Raw genomic sequence first — 13,574 nt, forward strand, 5'->3', positions numbered from 1 at the left:
TGGGGAAACACTTCTGCCTTCAAGGGGCTCACAGTATAGTGGGTGATCCATTCATTCATCATTCATTCAACAAGTAGTTATCAAGCACCTACTTATGGACCAGGCACTGCGCCAGGTGCTGGGAATGCAGAGGTAATGAGTAGACAAAGTGGCTGCCCCCAGAGAGCCTGTGTGCTAGTGGGGAAGGCAGATGATAAGCAAGGAAACAAAATCAAATAAGAATAATCACAGATTCTGACACATTATGAAGAAAATCAACAGGGTGACATTATTATCTGATGGGGAGAAGCAAGCCCCCTTGAGAGAGAGCAGTCAGGAAAGGTTTCCCCAAAGAGGTGACATCTGACCTAAGACATATCAGAAAAGAATAAGGAAATCAACTCAGGAGCAAGGGGAAGAGCCTTCGGGCAGGTGAATATAATGGTCCATAGGGCTGAAGGAGCTTAGGTGTTCCAGGAGCAGAAAGAAGGCCACTGGGACTGGAGCAGGTGAGTGAGGGGCTCAGTGGGGACAGATGCAGCTAAAGATGTGGGCAGGAGCCTTGCCAGCCAGGGTGAGGAGTCTGGATTCTATTCTGAGAGTAACAGGGAGCCACCGAAAGTTTTAAGCAGAGGAGAGATATGATCTTTGGGTATTTAAAAAAATCAGTGTGTCTACAGTGTAGAAAATAGATAGTAGGAAGGCAGGAGTCGGGGCGAGAAGACCAGTTAGTGATTGCCACACTAGCCTAGGAAGGGGTGATGGCATTTTGTGCCCTGCCATGGTGGCAGGGAAGAAATTAGATGGATTCCAAGTGTATTTTGGAATTAGACTGAAAAACTGCAGGTGAACTGAGTGCGGGAAGAGAAGAAAGCAAGAATCGAGAATAATGCCAAAGTATTACAGCTTGAACAGCTGGCTGGCTGGCTGTGCTGTTTGCTGAGAGAAAACTGTGCGAAGGAAGAAGTTTGGGTTGGAAATCAAGAGTTCATTTCTAAACAAGTTAAATTTGAGTGCCTGTGAGACATCCAGTAGAAATGGCAAGTGGGTAGGTGGATACACGAGTCTGGAGCTCAGGGGAACGGTCCAGACCAGAGAAATAAATTTGAAAATGATGAGACTGTAGGAGATATTGAAAGCCTCAGCCTGGAAGAGCTCACCTAGGAAATGCGTGCAGGCAGAGAAGAGGATCGCGAATGGAGGCCTGAGAGTCAACATTCAGGGGGTGAAGCCACGGGGAACGTGCCAGAGAGGCAAGGTAAGAATGACAGAGGAAGAGGCAAAGCCAAGAGCATGAAGGTGGAGGAAGATCAGTTGCTGAAGACAGAAGTGCCACCTCTGGGCTGGCCACACACAAGGAACTTTCAAGAGCATCTTCTGTACGGTTGTGCGATCAATATCCCACTGGAAAGGTTCGAAGAAGGAATGAGAGTTGAGGGAGCAAGGGCAGCGAGCGCAGGCCGCTGGCTGGAGAGCGTTGGATGCGAAGGGCAGTAACTGAAGGGAAGGTTACAAAGTCTCTGACAGAAGAGAAAATATGTATGTCCAATAAATGTACAGCATGATGTACAAAGAGATATCCGACTTCATTAGTAATCAGGGACATGCACATCAAGACAGGAGAAACCATCTCACATCCATTCAATTGGGAGAATGTTTGAAGTCTGACAATGCCAAGCATTGGGGAAAACGTGGATCTACCCAGCCTCTAGCGGGGGACCGCCAAGTGGTACAACCACTTTGGAAAACTGTCTGGCACTGTCTCATGAGGCGGAACAATCATGTGCTCTATCTATGCCCAGCGACTCCACAGAGTCACAAACCAGAATATTCAGAGCGGCAGATCTCACAGTAGTGAAGACCTAGAAACAGCCTAGCACCTGGAGAGGAAAGTGGACGGCCGGCCACAGCATGCTCACCGACAGGGTGAAACAGCAGTCCAAGGATGGGCCTCAGGTACACACAGCAGCGGTGGTGCATCTTAGACTGTGACAGCACGATTTTTAAAAAGTCTAAAAAGGGGGGCGCCTGGGTGGCTCAGTCGTTAAGCGTCTGCCTTCGGCTCAGGTCATGATCCCAGGGTCCTGGGATTGAGTCCTGATCAGCGGGGAGCCTGCTTCTCCCTCTCCCACTCCCCCTGCTTGTGTTCCCTCTCTTGCTGTCTCTCTATCAAATAAATAAATAAATAGGGGCGCCTGGGTGGCTCAGTTGTTAAGTGTCTGCCTTCGGCTCAGGTCATGATCCTGGGGTCCTGGGATCGAGCCCCACATCAGGCTCCCTGCTCAGCAGGAAGCCTGCTTCCCCCTCTCCCACTCCCCCTGCTTGTGTTCCCTCTCTCACTGTGTGTCTCTCTGTCAAATAAATAAATAAAATCGTTAAAATAAATAAATAAATAAATATCTTTAAAAAAAATTTTAAAAGAAGAAGTCCAAAAAGTTTACATCATTAGAACAGCCTTTTTGTAAAGTTAAAAAAAAAAAAATTATAAATACATTGAGGAATAAACTTTGATGTGACAACACTACGTGAAAGAAGCCATACAAATGGCAAAAAGGCACACGAAAAGAGGCTCAACATCATTAATCATAAAAGAAATACAAGTCAAAACCACAGTGAAATGTCACCTCACACCTGTTAGGATGGCTGTTAGCAAAAAAAAACAAAAGACGACCGGTGTTGACAAAGTCGTGGAGAAACTGGAACCCCGGTATGCTGCTGGAGGGAATGCAGCATGATGCGGACGCTGTGGAAAACAGGATGGTGCTTCCTCAAAAAATTCAGTGTGATCCAGCAATTCTACTTCTGGGTATTCCCCCAAAAGAATTGAAATCAAGATCTCTAAGAGGGATAAGCACTCCCGTGTTCATCGCAGCACTATTAACAGCTGCCAAGACCTAAATGTCCATGGATGGATGAATGGATTAAAAAAATGCAGCAAATCAGGGCGCCTGGGTGGCTCAGTCGGTTAAGCGACTGCCTTCGGCTCAGGTCATGATCCTGGAGTCCCTGGATCGAGTCCCGCATCAGGCTCCCCGCTCAGCGGGGAGTCTGCTTCTGCCTCTGAACCTCTCTCCTCTCGTGTTCTCTCTCTCATTCTCTCTGTCTCAAATAAATAAATAAAATCTTTAAAAAAAAAATGCAGCATATCCGTATAATGGAACATGATCAGCCTTATCAAAGAAGGAAATCCTGCAAATGCAGCAGCATGAATGAATGTTGAGGACATTATGCTAACTGAAATGAGCTCGTCACAGAAGGACACACACTGCATGCTTGCATTTATATGAGGTATCTAATAGTCAAACTCATGGAACAAAGAATAGAAGTATGGGTGTCGGGGGTTGATGGGAGGGGGAAATGGGAAGTTGATGATCAAAGGACATAAAGTTTCCACTCTACAAGGTGAACAAGTTCTAGAGATCTGCTATAGCGCAGCCTGTAGCTAATATACAGGATCATACACTTAACCATCTGTTACAAGAGTAGATCTTAATGTTAAGTATTCTTACCTCAATAGAAAAAAAAAAAAACCTATATTTTAAAAAAAAAGAAAAAACCTATATGAAAAAAATGGTAACAGATGAGTCTAAATCGTGGGTACTTTGCATGGGAAGAGACAAAGGAATGAGGTGGTAAAATGACAAGAATGCTTATTTTACTAAAAAAAAAAACAAAGACAAGTCCTCCCATGAAACTTTTTTACCCCAAAACTGATTAGGAATCTACTGAAACCATGAAATCTAACTATCTAGTTTCAAAGAAATACAGGGCATGGAATAATATATTTGATAACACCGAAGGGAAATCCAGGGAATCCACCAATCAGGAATATCCAGAATGCAGGAAACTTCGGGACCAACAACTCAGTTTCATCAACAAATAATGAAAAAAAAAAAAAAAAGAGTGAGTTTGGGAAAACCAATAGGTTAAGAGAGAGACCATCGACCAGATGCAGTATGTGGACCTTTTTTGGCTGCTGATTTCAGCAAATCAACTAGAAAAACCATTGATGAGGAGGATGACAGGGGATACTATGGAATTGTTCATTTTTAATTTGATGATGGGATTATTTTTCTCAAGTCCTTTCCTTTTAAATATATTAAAATATTTTTGAAAAAAATCCAGCAACACTTCTTCTGTAGTTTTCTGTGCTTTTCTCATGACACTGTTGTAGCCTGCGTACTGCTCACCACATGCCCACACACACACACACACACACACACACACACACACACACACACACACCTACCCAGCAGGACTACATTTCCAGAGCGTAGACAATTCTGTCTCACCTACTGTCCTGTGCAGGCCTCAGGATAGGGCTTTGCATACTGAGAGTACTCAAATGTTTATTAAATTTTTAAAAAGAAAGAAAGAAAACAAAAAAGAGCCAGGAAGCCTCCAGCGATAAGAAGTATACTTTGAACCAAGGATTGATTATGTTTAATGGGACTTTCTGTGCCTGGGGTCCAAACACAAAGTCCTGGGGAATGAAGAGCAGGGATGCAAAGCTGCCACCATGACTCGTGAAGGGGACCTTCCTTGGGGAAGAAGATGCAGACACCCCCAGCCAGGCTGGGTCCCTCTAACACACACCCAACACAATTGCAGCTAATTTACTGTGTATGTCGTCAACTGCCTCCACCACCAGCCAGGGGCCCCACCCTGGATCTGGTCACATGGCTGGACCTGGTAAGTGGTTGACAGCCCAAAGTATGAAACTTCAACAGCGTCCAGAGGAGGAACAGGACTGATCACAAAAAGGGTCAGTAACATCCTGGTGTCCAAGGCAGGAATACCAACTGGAAATTAATCAAAATGGAGACCCTGAATGGGGGGTGTGGTAATGAGCTGGGCCCACAGTCCTGCTCATCTGAGTTGCTGATGAAGGGAATGCGGAGTGGGTCAGGGACGGCATGTGACAGGAAAAGGGGCACTGGAAGGTGGAGGGGGTCTGGAGGGGGACAGGACCTGGGAAGCAGCTGCCGCCTGCTGTGTGACCTGGGGCTCGGCTGGCCTAGGCCAACCTGGTCCTTTCTCAGTGCGGTCGGATGTGGGAAACCACAAGAATGCAGGCAGGACTGGTGCATCACGGTGGAAAACTGAATTTCTGAGCACATCAGGGAGGCTTACTCAGACTAGCTGGAGGAAACCACATTGAACAACCCAGCTATGGAACGAGGACATAATCAAGTCATGGCATGGGCAGGTGGAGGTGGAGGTGGAGGGGGGGGCTCCTTCTGCCTGTGATAGATAAGGGGCAGGAAGAGCTACAAAGAGGAGCTGACATTTGAGTGGGTCTTAAAAAACTAGACAGGGTGGAAAAAGAGAGAAAAACAAAAACACACTGAGAGCTCAGGATGATCTGGGTGCCCGTTAGGCACTGAAGTTCCCTTCCAGAAAAGGGGCCACACAACAAAGGCCTGGAGATGCGAAACTACAATGGTGTGTCTGATTTTCTTTCCCCTCTTTGTCCATTCCTGTTCCCTTGTCACCCTGGAAAAACCCATTAAAGATGAACTGTTTCTTTTTGCTTCTAGAAATTCACTCCAGGGCTTGATCAGACATGGACGTCAAGATAGATATACTCACAACACTTGAAAATAGCAAACCAACCACTAGGTTAGATGGATTAAAATACTATGTAGTCTTCAAAAAGCATGTTGTCAAAGAGCTGACGGCATAGAAAGAGCTATACCCATCCATACTGAGTGGAAAAAAGCAGTTACAAAACAATACAATCCAACTTTATTTTTAAAAATAGAATACATTTTTTTAAAGACTAAAAAGAAATCTAATGTTCAAAGAGTCTATCTCTACATGGTGGGATTACGGGTGATCTTCATCATCCCGCCATTTTCTACAATGAACACGTTTTACTTGTTTAAAATGAGATAAAAACACCCCCAGAATGTTATTTAAACACACACACACACACACACGATTGAAAAGAGGCCCACGTGGGGTAGGCTCACCTTCTGCAGGATGGGGGTAGGGCACGTGTTGTCAAACAGGACTGAGTTGAAGATTCCATACACGCCCTCACCGAGGTGGTACACGATGGTCTTGGGGGTGGAACCATTTTCCTCTGTGGGGAGGGGAGGGGTCAGGGGCAGCACAAGCAGCAGTGTGAGGGGGTGGGAGCGGGGTGCTGGCACAATGGGAGGCTCAGCAAGGATGATGGGTAACTGAAGCAAAAAGGCTGCCCCTTCCTCAGCTATGGGGTGGATCCTGCTGCCTCCTATGACATGAGGTTCACGTGGTGCACTCACCCCTGCAGGTGAGCACCCCTGCACAGGACATACTTCCTGCCTGCATCTGAGCCCCTGGATGCCCCAGCAAAGGCCAAAGAGCAGCCCACCCAAACTCGATACCCCAAGAGGTTAAGCCGCTCGCTCAGACTTGCAACTATAGCAAGTCCTCAGTATGTAAACCACCCTCACAGCCCCCTCACGGGGCAATGCATGAGCTGAAATGAGAAACCAGGTCTCCCGGCTGGACTAATACGGTAATTACCCAGATTTATAAAGGAAGCCAGAAGAATGTCATCTCTACACACACACACACACACACACACACACACACACAGAAGACATTCTACCTGGAGCCCACCACCCCTCCAAATGGATTCTCAGGGGAAGACACACCTCAGCTCTCCTGCCTGGGACCCTGGAGCAGAAGGCTCCAAGATCAGAGCCCCAGACCCCACTCACTCAAGGGGCTGCTGGAAGGACTGATCTCTCTGGAAGGGCAGGGATGAGTGCTGATGTTGCAATGTGGGCAGAGAACCCTGAGTCAGCCCGGCCTGAGCTTGAATCCAGGCATTGCCCCTCACCAGCTATGTGACTTTGGGCTAGTGACTCAACTATGTTCTGTCATCTATAAAGTAGGCTTAGACAAATATAAGTTGTCATTAATTATTTTCATTATGTTATGAGCAGCAGTAGGATGAGTAAGAGCCTATACTTTGGAGAGGAGAGAGACATGGGGTCAAATGCAGGCTGTACTTTTTACTATTAAGCAATTCACTTGTATTCTCTTTGGCTCTCAATTTTCTCATCTGTACAATGGGTTAATAAAGTATCTGTTCTCCCTAAGGTTGTTTTGATCTCAATCTTCATAAAATGTAAACATGCATAGGAAAAACTAACACTAAATAAGTGTCTTGGGGGTAAGGGGACTTGGTTGTAAGTTTCCCTAAAGAAAGGATCCATCCTCCAGATTCCCATCCCCTAAAACCGGACCTTGCTCAGCCAGCCACTGTCCCTAGCTTCGGGAAAAAACAGGGCTCTGCTGCCCACCTGGCACCTACCCTCCCTTCCAGGCTGGTCCAGAAGAACCTCCTTCTTGGCAATGATGCTGACTGCCAAGGTGAAGGCCGAAGTCACATAGTAACGCCCCAGCCTGGCAAGGATGTCCACGCCACAGCCCTCCGGGAAGTACAGGTCCAAGGCTGAGTTGATCACAGAAGCAATCTGGTGGGACAGGGATGGGGGACAATGACATGTGTGAAATGGGGGGTTTACATACTGAGGACTTGCTATAGCTGCAAGTCTATTTCTTGAAAGCTTCTTTGATTTCAGAAAGAAGCACTTGGCAGCTACTAAGACCCCAGACTGGGGACTAGAGACAGTTGGTCAGGCTTCCTGATGTAGGAGGCAGACGGAGCTGGGTCAAGACCCTTATGCTTGTGTAAATCACCTTCCTCAACGCCCCCACAATGGGAAGAGGTGTTCTTTTTTTTTTTTTTTTAAGATTTTATTTATTTATTTGAGAGAGAGAATGAGGTAAAGTGAGCATGAGAGGGGGGAGGGTCAGAGGGAGAAGCAGACTCCCTGCTGAGCAGGGAAGCCCGATGCGGGACTCGATCCAGGGACTCCAGGATCATGACCTGAGCCGAAGGCAGTCGCTTAACCAACTGAGCCACCCAGGCGCCCTGGGAAGAGGTGTTCTTAACATAACACTTGGTACTCAGGTTCCAGAAGCCCTGATGTAGATCTTTCATAAATGACCAATGTGTTAAATGACACATTTTTCACAGAAAATACAGAGAAGAATGAAAATCAAAATCACCCGCAATTCTATCATCCAGATTGTTAATCACTGTTAACTTTTTGGAGTAGTTCCTTTAATTCTTTTTCTATACAAACACTGTTTTTTATTATAAACATGATAAGGTTATACATGTTTTATAATCTGTTTTACTCAACAGACTTCCGTGAATGATCTCACATGGGAGTCATACGAATGTACCATAATTTAACCACTTCCCGAGTGTTAGACGGACCAGGAAAGTCCACTGGGTTTTTGTTACGAACACTGCTACGATGCTCATCTTTGGGGCTAACTCTTTGCGTCTGTGGGGGATTATTTTCTTAGGGTCAATCCTGAGATGCGGATGTCCCAGGACTTGGCTCTTATTAGGGAGAGGCGGCCCCTAGTGGTTGGAATGGGGATTGCGGGGGCACATTTTTCTTGATTTCATCTCAGATGGAAAGAAGCAGACAGAAGGTGGGCTTTTCCTTTCCTTGCCCTCCCGTTTGATTTCTCATCAGCTCACCTGAGGGAGAATAGAGCATGCCAGGCCCTCAGAGAGTTTCAGGACTTATGCAAATAGGCCTGGTTAAGCTTCAAATATGTGCATGGACTAGAGTCAGAGAGTGTTGGATGTGTGGCCAGCTCTGCCGTAGACTCAGAAAGTGACATAACCTCGAGGAGCCTCAGTTTGCTCAGCTGTAACATGGGGCTAATAATAAGATGATCCGGGTAAAGCATCAAGCACAGCATGCCATGCCTGGGACCCACTCAACAGTGCCGGGTATGCCCACCCCACCTCCCGCAGAGCCCAGTACCACACTTCTGACCCTGGGTTACCTCTTCGAATCTCACTTTGGCCCCCTCCAATCCAGGGAAGCCACCGCCAAGGTCCAGGATGTGCATCCCGTGGCCCAGCTCAGCGCCCATTTCAAACACAAGCCGGGCATCTGCGATGGACTGAGTGTAGGCATGAAGGTCAGGACAGCCGCTGCCGACGTGAAAACTGGGAAGGGAAGAAGACCCTCGGCTTACATGCAGGGCCCCAGGTGCCACCGCCTCAGCCCCCGCCGGGAGCAGCCTTGGACAGGCACAATGGGCATCATGCCCATTCTGCAGATATAGTGACTGAGGGCCCGGAGGGTAAATGCATTGCCAAGGGTCACGGGGCAAGTGAGGGGTGGGCAAGAGACTAGATCCGAGGTCCCTTAGCACTTGGTGTCCCTCCCATCCCCTCATGCTGCCACTGGGGCTAAGCCATCTGGGATGAGGAGCAGGGCCCGAGTCAGCCAGGTCCGTACGTTCCTCTCAGTCAGCGCTGTGCTTTCATTTCCCCATCTATAAAGTAGGGATAAGGTCCCACAAGGCTGTGGGATAATGTTCCTGAATCGTTTAGCACAGTGCCTGGCATATCCTAAGCACAGAATAAATGAAAGCTATACTCTTACGTCATTATCACGACTTCGTCCCTATCCCTGCGAGCAAAGAAGCGCAGCAAAGATGTGGCTGCACAACCTGTAGCCTATAATAAGTTGGTATAACTCCTGCAAATCCAGGTACCTCCTGGGGCCTCCTGGGACAAGATCTTCTGAGGAACCATGGGGTTGAGGCAATGGGACACTCCACACTTTCTTTCCAAAGAGAGGAAACTCTCCAATGGCAGGATTCTAGGCCCAGGGACAGGCCTTCCTTGGAGGCCCTGAGGGAGGTCTCATAGAGAATGGATTCACTCCTGGGAAATGACAGCGTATTGGTGTCAGGGATGACACCAGTGATACCAATGACAGGGATGGTGGGGCTTCCGGGCACTCACCTCACCCCCACCACCTCCACGTGGCTCCTCTTGGCATTTTCCAGCAGGTGTCTGCAGGATTTCAGCGACGCTCCAAACTTGAAGCTCAGGGGGCTCAGGGAGTGAGATTCATCGGTAGCAATGCACAGAACCATCCTGAGGAGATACACAGCGCACTTCTGCCGCATGGACCCCACCCCCCCGATCCCAACCACGTCCTCTCGGAGAACAGGGGTATAAACTCAGAGCCGCCCACCCCACGGGGCCCTCACCCCTTCCTGTCCCTGCACTGCCAGTCAGCCTCCGAGGCCCGTCCTTTCCATTCCCTAAACGTCTCTGGGCCCATCCCGCAGCCCCTGCCCTGGTCCCGACCTCACCAGCTCTCCCCGGCAGCTCCACTTCCTCCGAATCAGCCTCTACACCGGCCAGGCTTTTCCAACTTTTCTTGTATGAGGGGAACCATTTTTTAAACACAGTCTTATTGAGAACCCCAATGTCACATAAAACCGACAAAATGGAAGCTGCTTTGGGTGAACCAGAGTGGCCCCCCCGGCCTCCCCATCACCCCGAGGAGGCCCTCCCTAGAGCCCCCGATGGCATCAGGCGACCGCATGAAAGCCTCAGCCAGAGCAAAACGTCCAGCCCTGACCCCCGCCAAAGCCCCTGTGCATCAGGCCCCTGCCCTGGGACTGTGACCCACCAGCCATCACGGTTGCCCTCACCCCTCGCACAGGGTCTGTTCCGGCCACACCAAATTTCTGCTCATCCCTCACACGCCCCCAGCCGCTTCCGACCTCCTCGCATTCTGTGCTTTGATGCGCTCCGCTAATTCCACTCCCTCCTCAGGCCCACCTTGAAGGCCACGTCCTCCATGCAGCTTTCCTGACCACCCTCCTCTTGCTCCCTCAGCCTGTGACTTTGACCCCCAGAATCTCTTCCTTGGCCCTCATCAGGCCCCGGCTTGCTGGGTCCAGTCCAGGAGCGCCCGCCCCTGACTCCTGGGAATGTGGCTGGGTCCAGGGCAGGGTCCTCTGCTCCAGCGCCACTCCTCCCTCCCCCTCTGCCCTCACACTCAGCACAGCCCTCCCCACAAGTGGTTCTCTGCTTACTTGGCACTGGGGTGGCTCTTTACCACCTTGGCCAGCTCCGCCTCGTTGTCAAAGCTCAGCAGCTGGACCCCATGCTTGGCAGCGTACTTGATCTGTGCGATTTGCTTACAGGGGTTGGCGTAGATGATCTTACTGGCAGGGACACCAATACGCTGGACCAACTCCATCTCTGCCTGTGGGGTCCCAAAGGTGATGGTGAGGAGGCTCAGGGCCTACCGGGCCCACAGAAGTCAAGGAAGCACAAATGAGAGGCAGAGTCATAGCTATGCAGGGGGAGGTCCCTAAGAAGTGGGCCTCATTTGTACACAACAGATATGTGAAAATCAGGACTCACGCCGGTTCACCATTCTTTGACAGACAAGGCTGCCGTAGACAGCTGTGCAGGTGGCGCACTGTACAATTGAGAGGAGGGAGGTCCCATTCATAGAGAATCCACTATAGATTTATATATTTGTTACAACTTCCCGGCAGTAAAGCATCTCAGTCTCACAAAATCAGTATATTCATTATAATAAGTGCCTCAAGGATGGGTACATTTTCTAATTCACTCAAAGACATTACATGGAGTCATGATAGCCCTAACAATAGGCACCTGACACATTTTCCTGACAGATTTAATGTTTAAAGAATATTCCTGGGGCGCCTGGGTGGCTCAGTCATTAAGCGTCTGCCTTCGGCTCAGGTCGTGATCCCGGGGTCTTGGGATCGAGCCCCACATCGGGCTCCCTGCTCAGAGGGAAGCCTGCTTCTCCCTCCCCCACTCCCCCTGCTTGTGTTCCCTCTCTTGCTCTCTCTGTCAAATAAATAAATAAATAAATCTTTAAAAAATAAATAAATAAAGACTATTCCCTGTTGGGGACACCTGGGTGGCTCTGTCGGTAAAGAATCTGCCTTCGGCTCAAGTCATGATCTCAGGGTCCCTGCACATTGGGGAGTCTGCTTCTCCCTCTCTGTCTGCCCCTCCCCCCACCTGCACACACTCTCTCTCTCTCTCTCTCTCAAATAAATAAATAAAATCTTAAAAAAAAAAAAAAAGAATATTCCTTGATGTACTGGAAAGTTCACCAGACCAAGAGTCTTTTTGACACAGGTCATCCCACATCCCAAGGCTTGCTGTGTGCATGGGGCTGCACTGGGTGACTCTGGCCAGCCCCTCCCCCCAACCCAGGGCCTCCTCTTCCTCACCTTTACAGAACACTGTCCCACCTGATTGCTGCATTAATGGTACAGACAAGGATGATGATGAGAGCAACCATTGTCCCTGAGCACCTACCACAAGCAGGCACTGAATGAGATGTCAGTAAACTTCTATAAAGGGCCAGAGAGCAAATAGTTTACTTAGGCTTGGTGGGCCATATAGGTTCTTTTAATTTTTTTTTTTAAGATTTTATTTATTTATTTTTAGAAAGAGGGAGAGAGAGAGCACCTCTGAGCTTATGCGCAAGCCACAAGCAGGGAGAGAGGCAGAGGGGCAGAGGGGGAGGCAAAGGGGCAGAGGGGGAGGGAGAGGGGCAGAGGGGGAGGCAGAGGGGCAGAGGGGGAGGGACAGGAAGAGAGAATCCAAAGCAGACTCCATGCCAGGCAGAGAGCCCAGAGTGGAGCTTGATCTCACAACCGTGAGATCATGACCTGAGCCAAAACCAAGAGCCAGACACTCAACGGACTGAGCCACCCAGACGCCCTGGCCATATAGGTTCCGTGACATCTATTCAACACTAAGGCAGCCAGACAGGGTGCATGAGTGAACGAGTATGGCTGTGATCCGATAGAACTTGACAGAATCAGGCAGTGGCCTGGATCTGGTGACCATCCATCGTCTGCGAACCCTTGCTTTGGATTCACTGCTTTATCTACTCCTTACAGTAACCCCGTCAGAGGGGTCCTGGCTCCGCTCTAGAGAGAAGGAACCTGGTACTCAGTGAGATGACGCAGCAGGGAGGAGGCAGACCCAGCTTGCAAACTCAAGTCTGAGATGATGGAGGGCAGGAAGTCAAGAGGAAGCCTGTTCTGAAACACCGTGGGAGACACAGGGCCATCTTTAGCCATCCTGAGTTTCTAATAAGACTAATTTTAATGTAGCAATTTCTCAGCACGCGGTACTTACGTGCATTCTCACGTGATGCCTGAACTGTCCCGTGAGGTATGCACTGGCCATACGTTACAGAGGACTACACTGAGTTCAGAGAAGTCCACCTGCCTGCAGAGACACAGCCAGCAAGCAGCAGAGTGGGATGAAGCTGGAGTTGCTGCCCCCACAGCTGGCTTCCAAAGTCCCTGAGTCTGAGTGGATGTGCAAATGTGATTTTGCTCCCGGCTTCACCATATGAGGTAAGAGGAGGAAGCCGCGGTAGCAATCTGGGGCTTGTGATTTAGCTCTGATTAGAACACTTACATGATAACTAGTGTTATTCACTGAAGGGTTTCCATATGACAGCCATAGCATTAAATATTTTATGTACATCTTTATTTAATCCTCATGATAATTTTATGAGGCAGGAAGCAGAGGCTCAGAGGTGAAGTGACTTGTCCAAAGTCACACAGCTTGTAAGTGGCCCAGCTGGGATTCTAACCCAGGACTGTCAGACTTCAGCACACGAGCTCTTAACCACAGTACTGTGATGGAGAATTCAACCTCGAAGCTGAGCTGACAAGTGTTTCTT

The 13,574-nt window shown here is 48.9% G+C and overlaps 1 protein-coding gene across 7 annotated transcripts in view; it reads right to left on the minus strand.

Annotated features, from left to right (window-relative positions):
• AZIN2 (antizyme inhibitor 2) overlaps nucleotides 1-13,574 on the minus strand; it is a 43,002-nt gene that overhangs the window by 17,692 nt on the left and 11,736 nt on the right. For all 7 annotated transcript variants that reach the window (XM_064589513.1, XM_064589517.1, XM_045898151.1 and 4 more), the window contains 5 exons: nucleotides 10,915-11,087; nucleotides 9,827-9,961; nucleotides 8,854-9,019; nucleotides 7,292-7,454; nucleotides 5,955-6,067 (listed from right to left, as the gene is read on the minus strand). In XM_064589513.1, coding sequence (XP_064445583.1) covers nucleotides 5,955-6,067; nucleotides 7,292-7,454; nucleotides 8,854-9,019; nucleotides 9,827-9,961; nucleotides 10,915-11,087 — 750 coding nt within the window. The remainder of the gene's footprint in view (nucleotides 1-5,954; nucleotides 6,068-7,291; nucleotides 7,455-8,853; nucleotides 9,020-9,826; nucleotides 9,962-10,914; nucleotides 11,088-13,574) is intronic.

Source organism: Mirounga angustirostris, unplaced genomic scaffold (assembly GCF_029215605.1).
Source record: "Mirounga angustirostris isolate CCGP_5_RB_7025 unplaced genomic scaffold, mMirAng1.0.hap1 SCAF_4, whole genome shotgun sequence".
Taxonomy (NCBI): Eukaryota; Metazoa; Chordata; class Mammalia; order Carnivora; family Phocidae; genus Mirounga; species Mirounga angustirostris.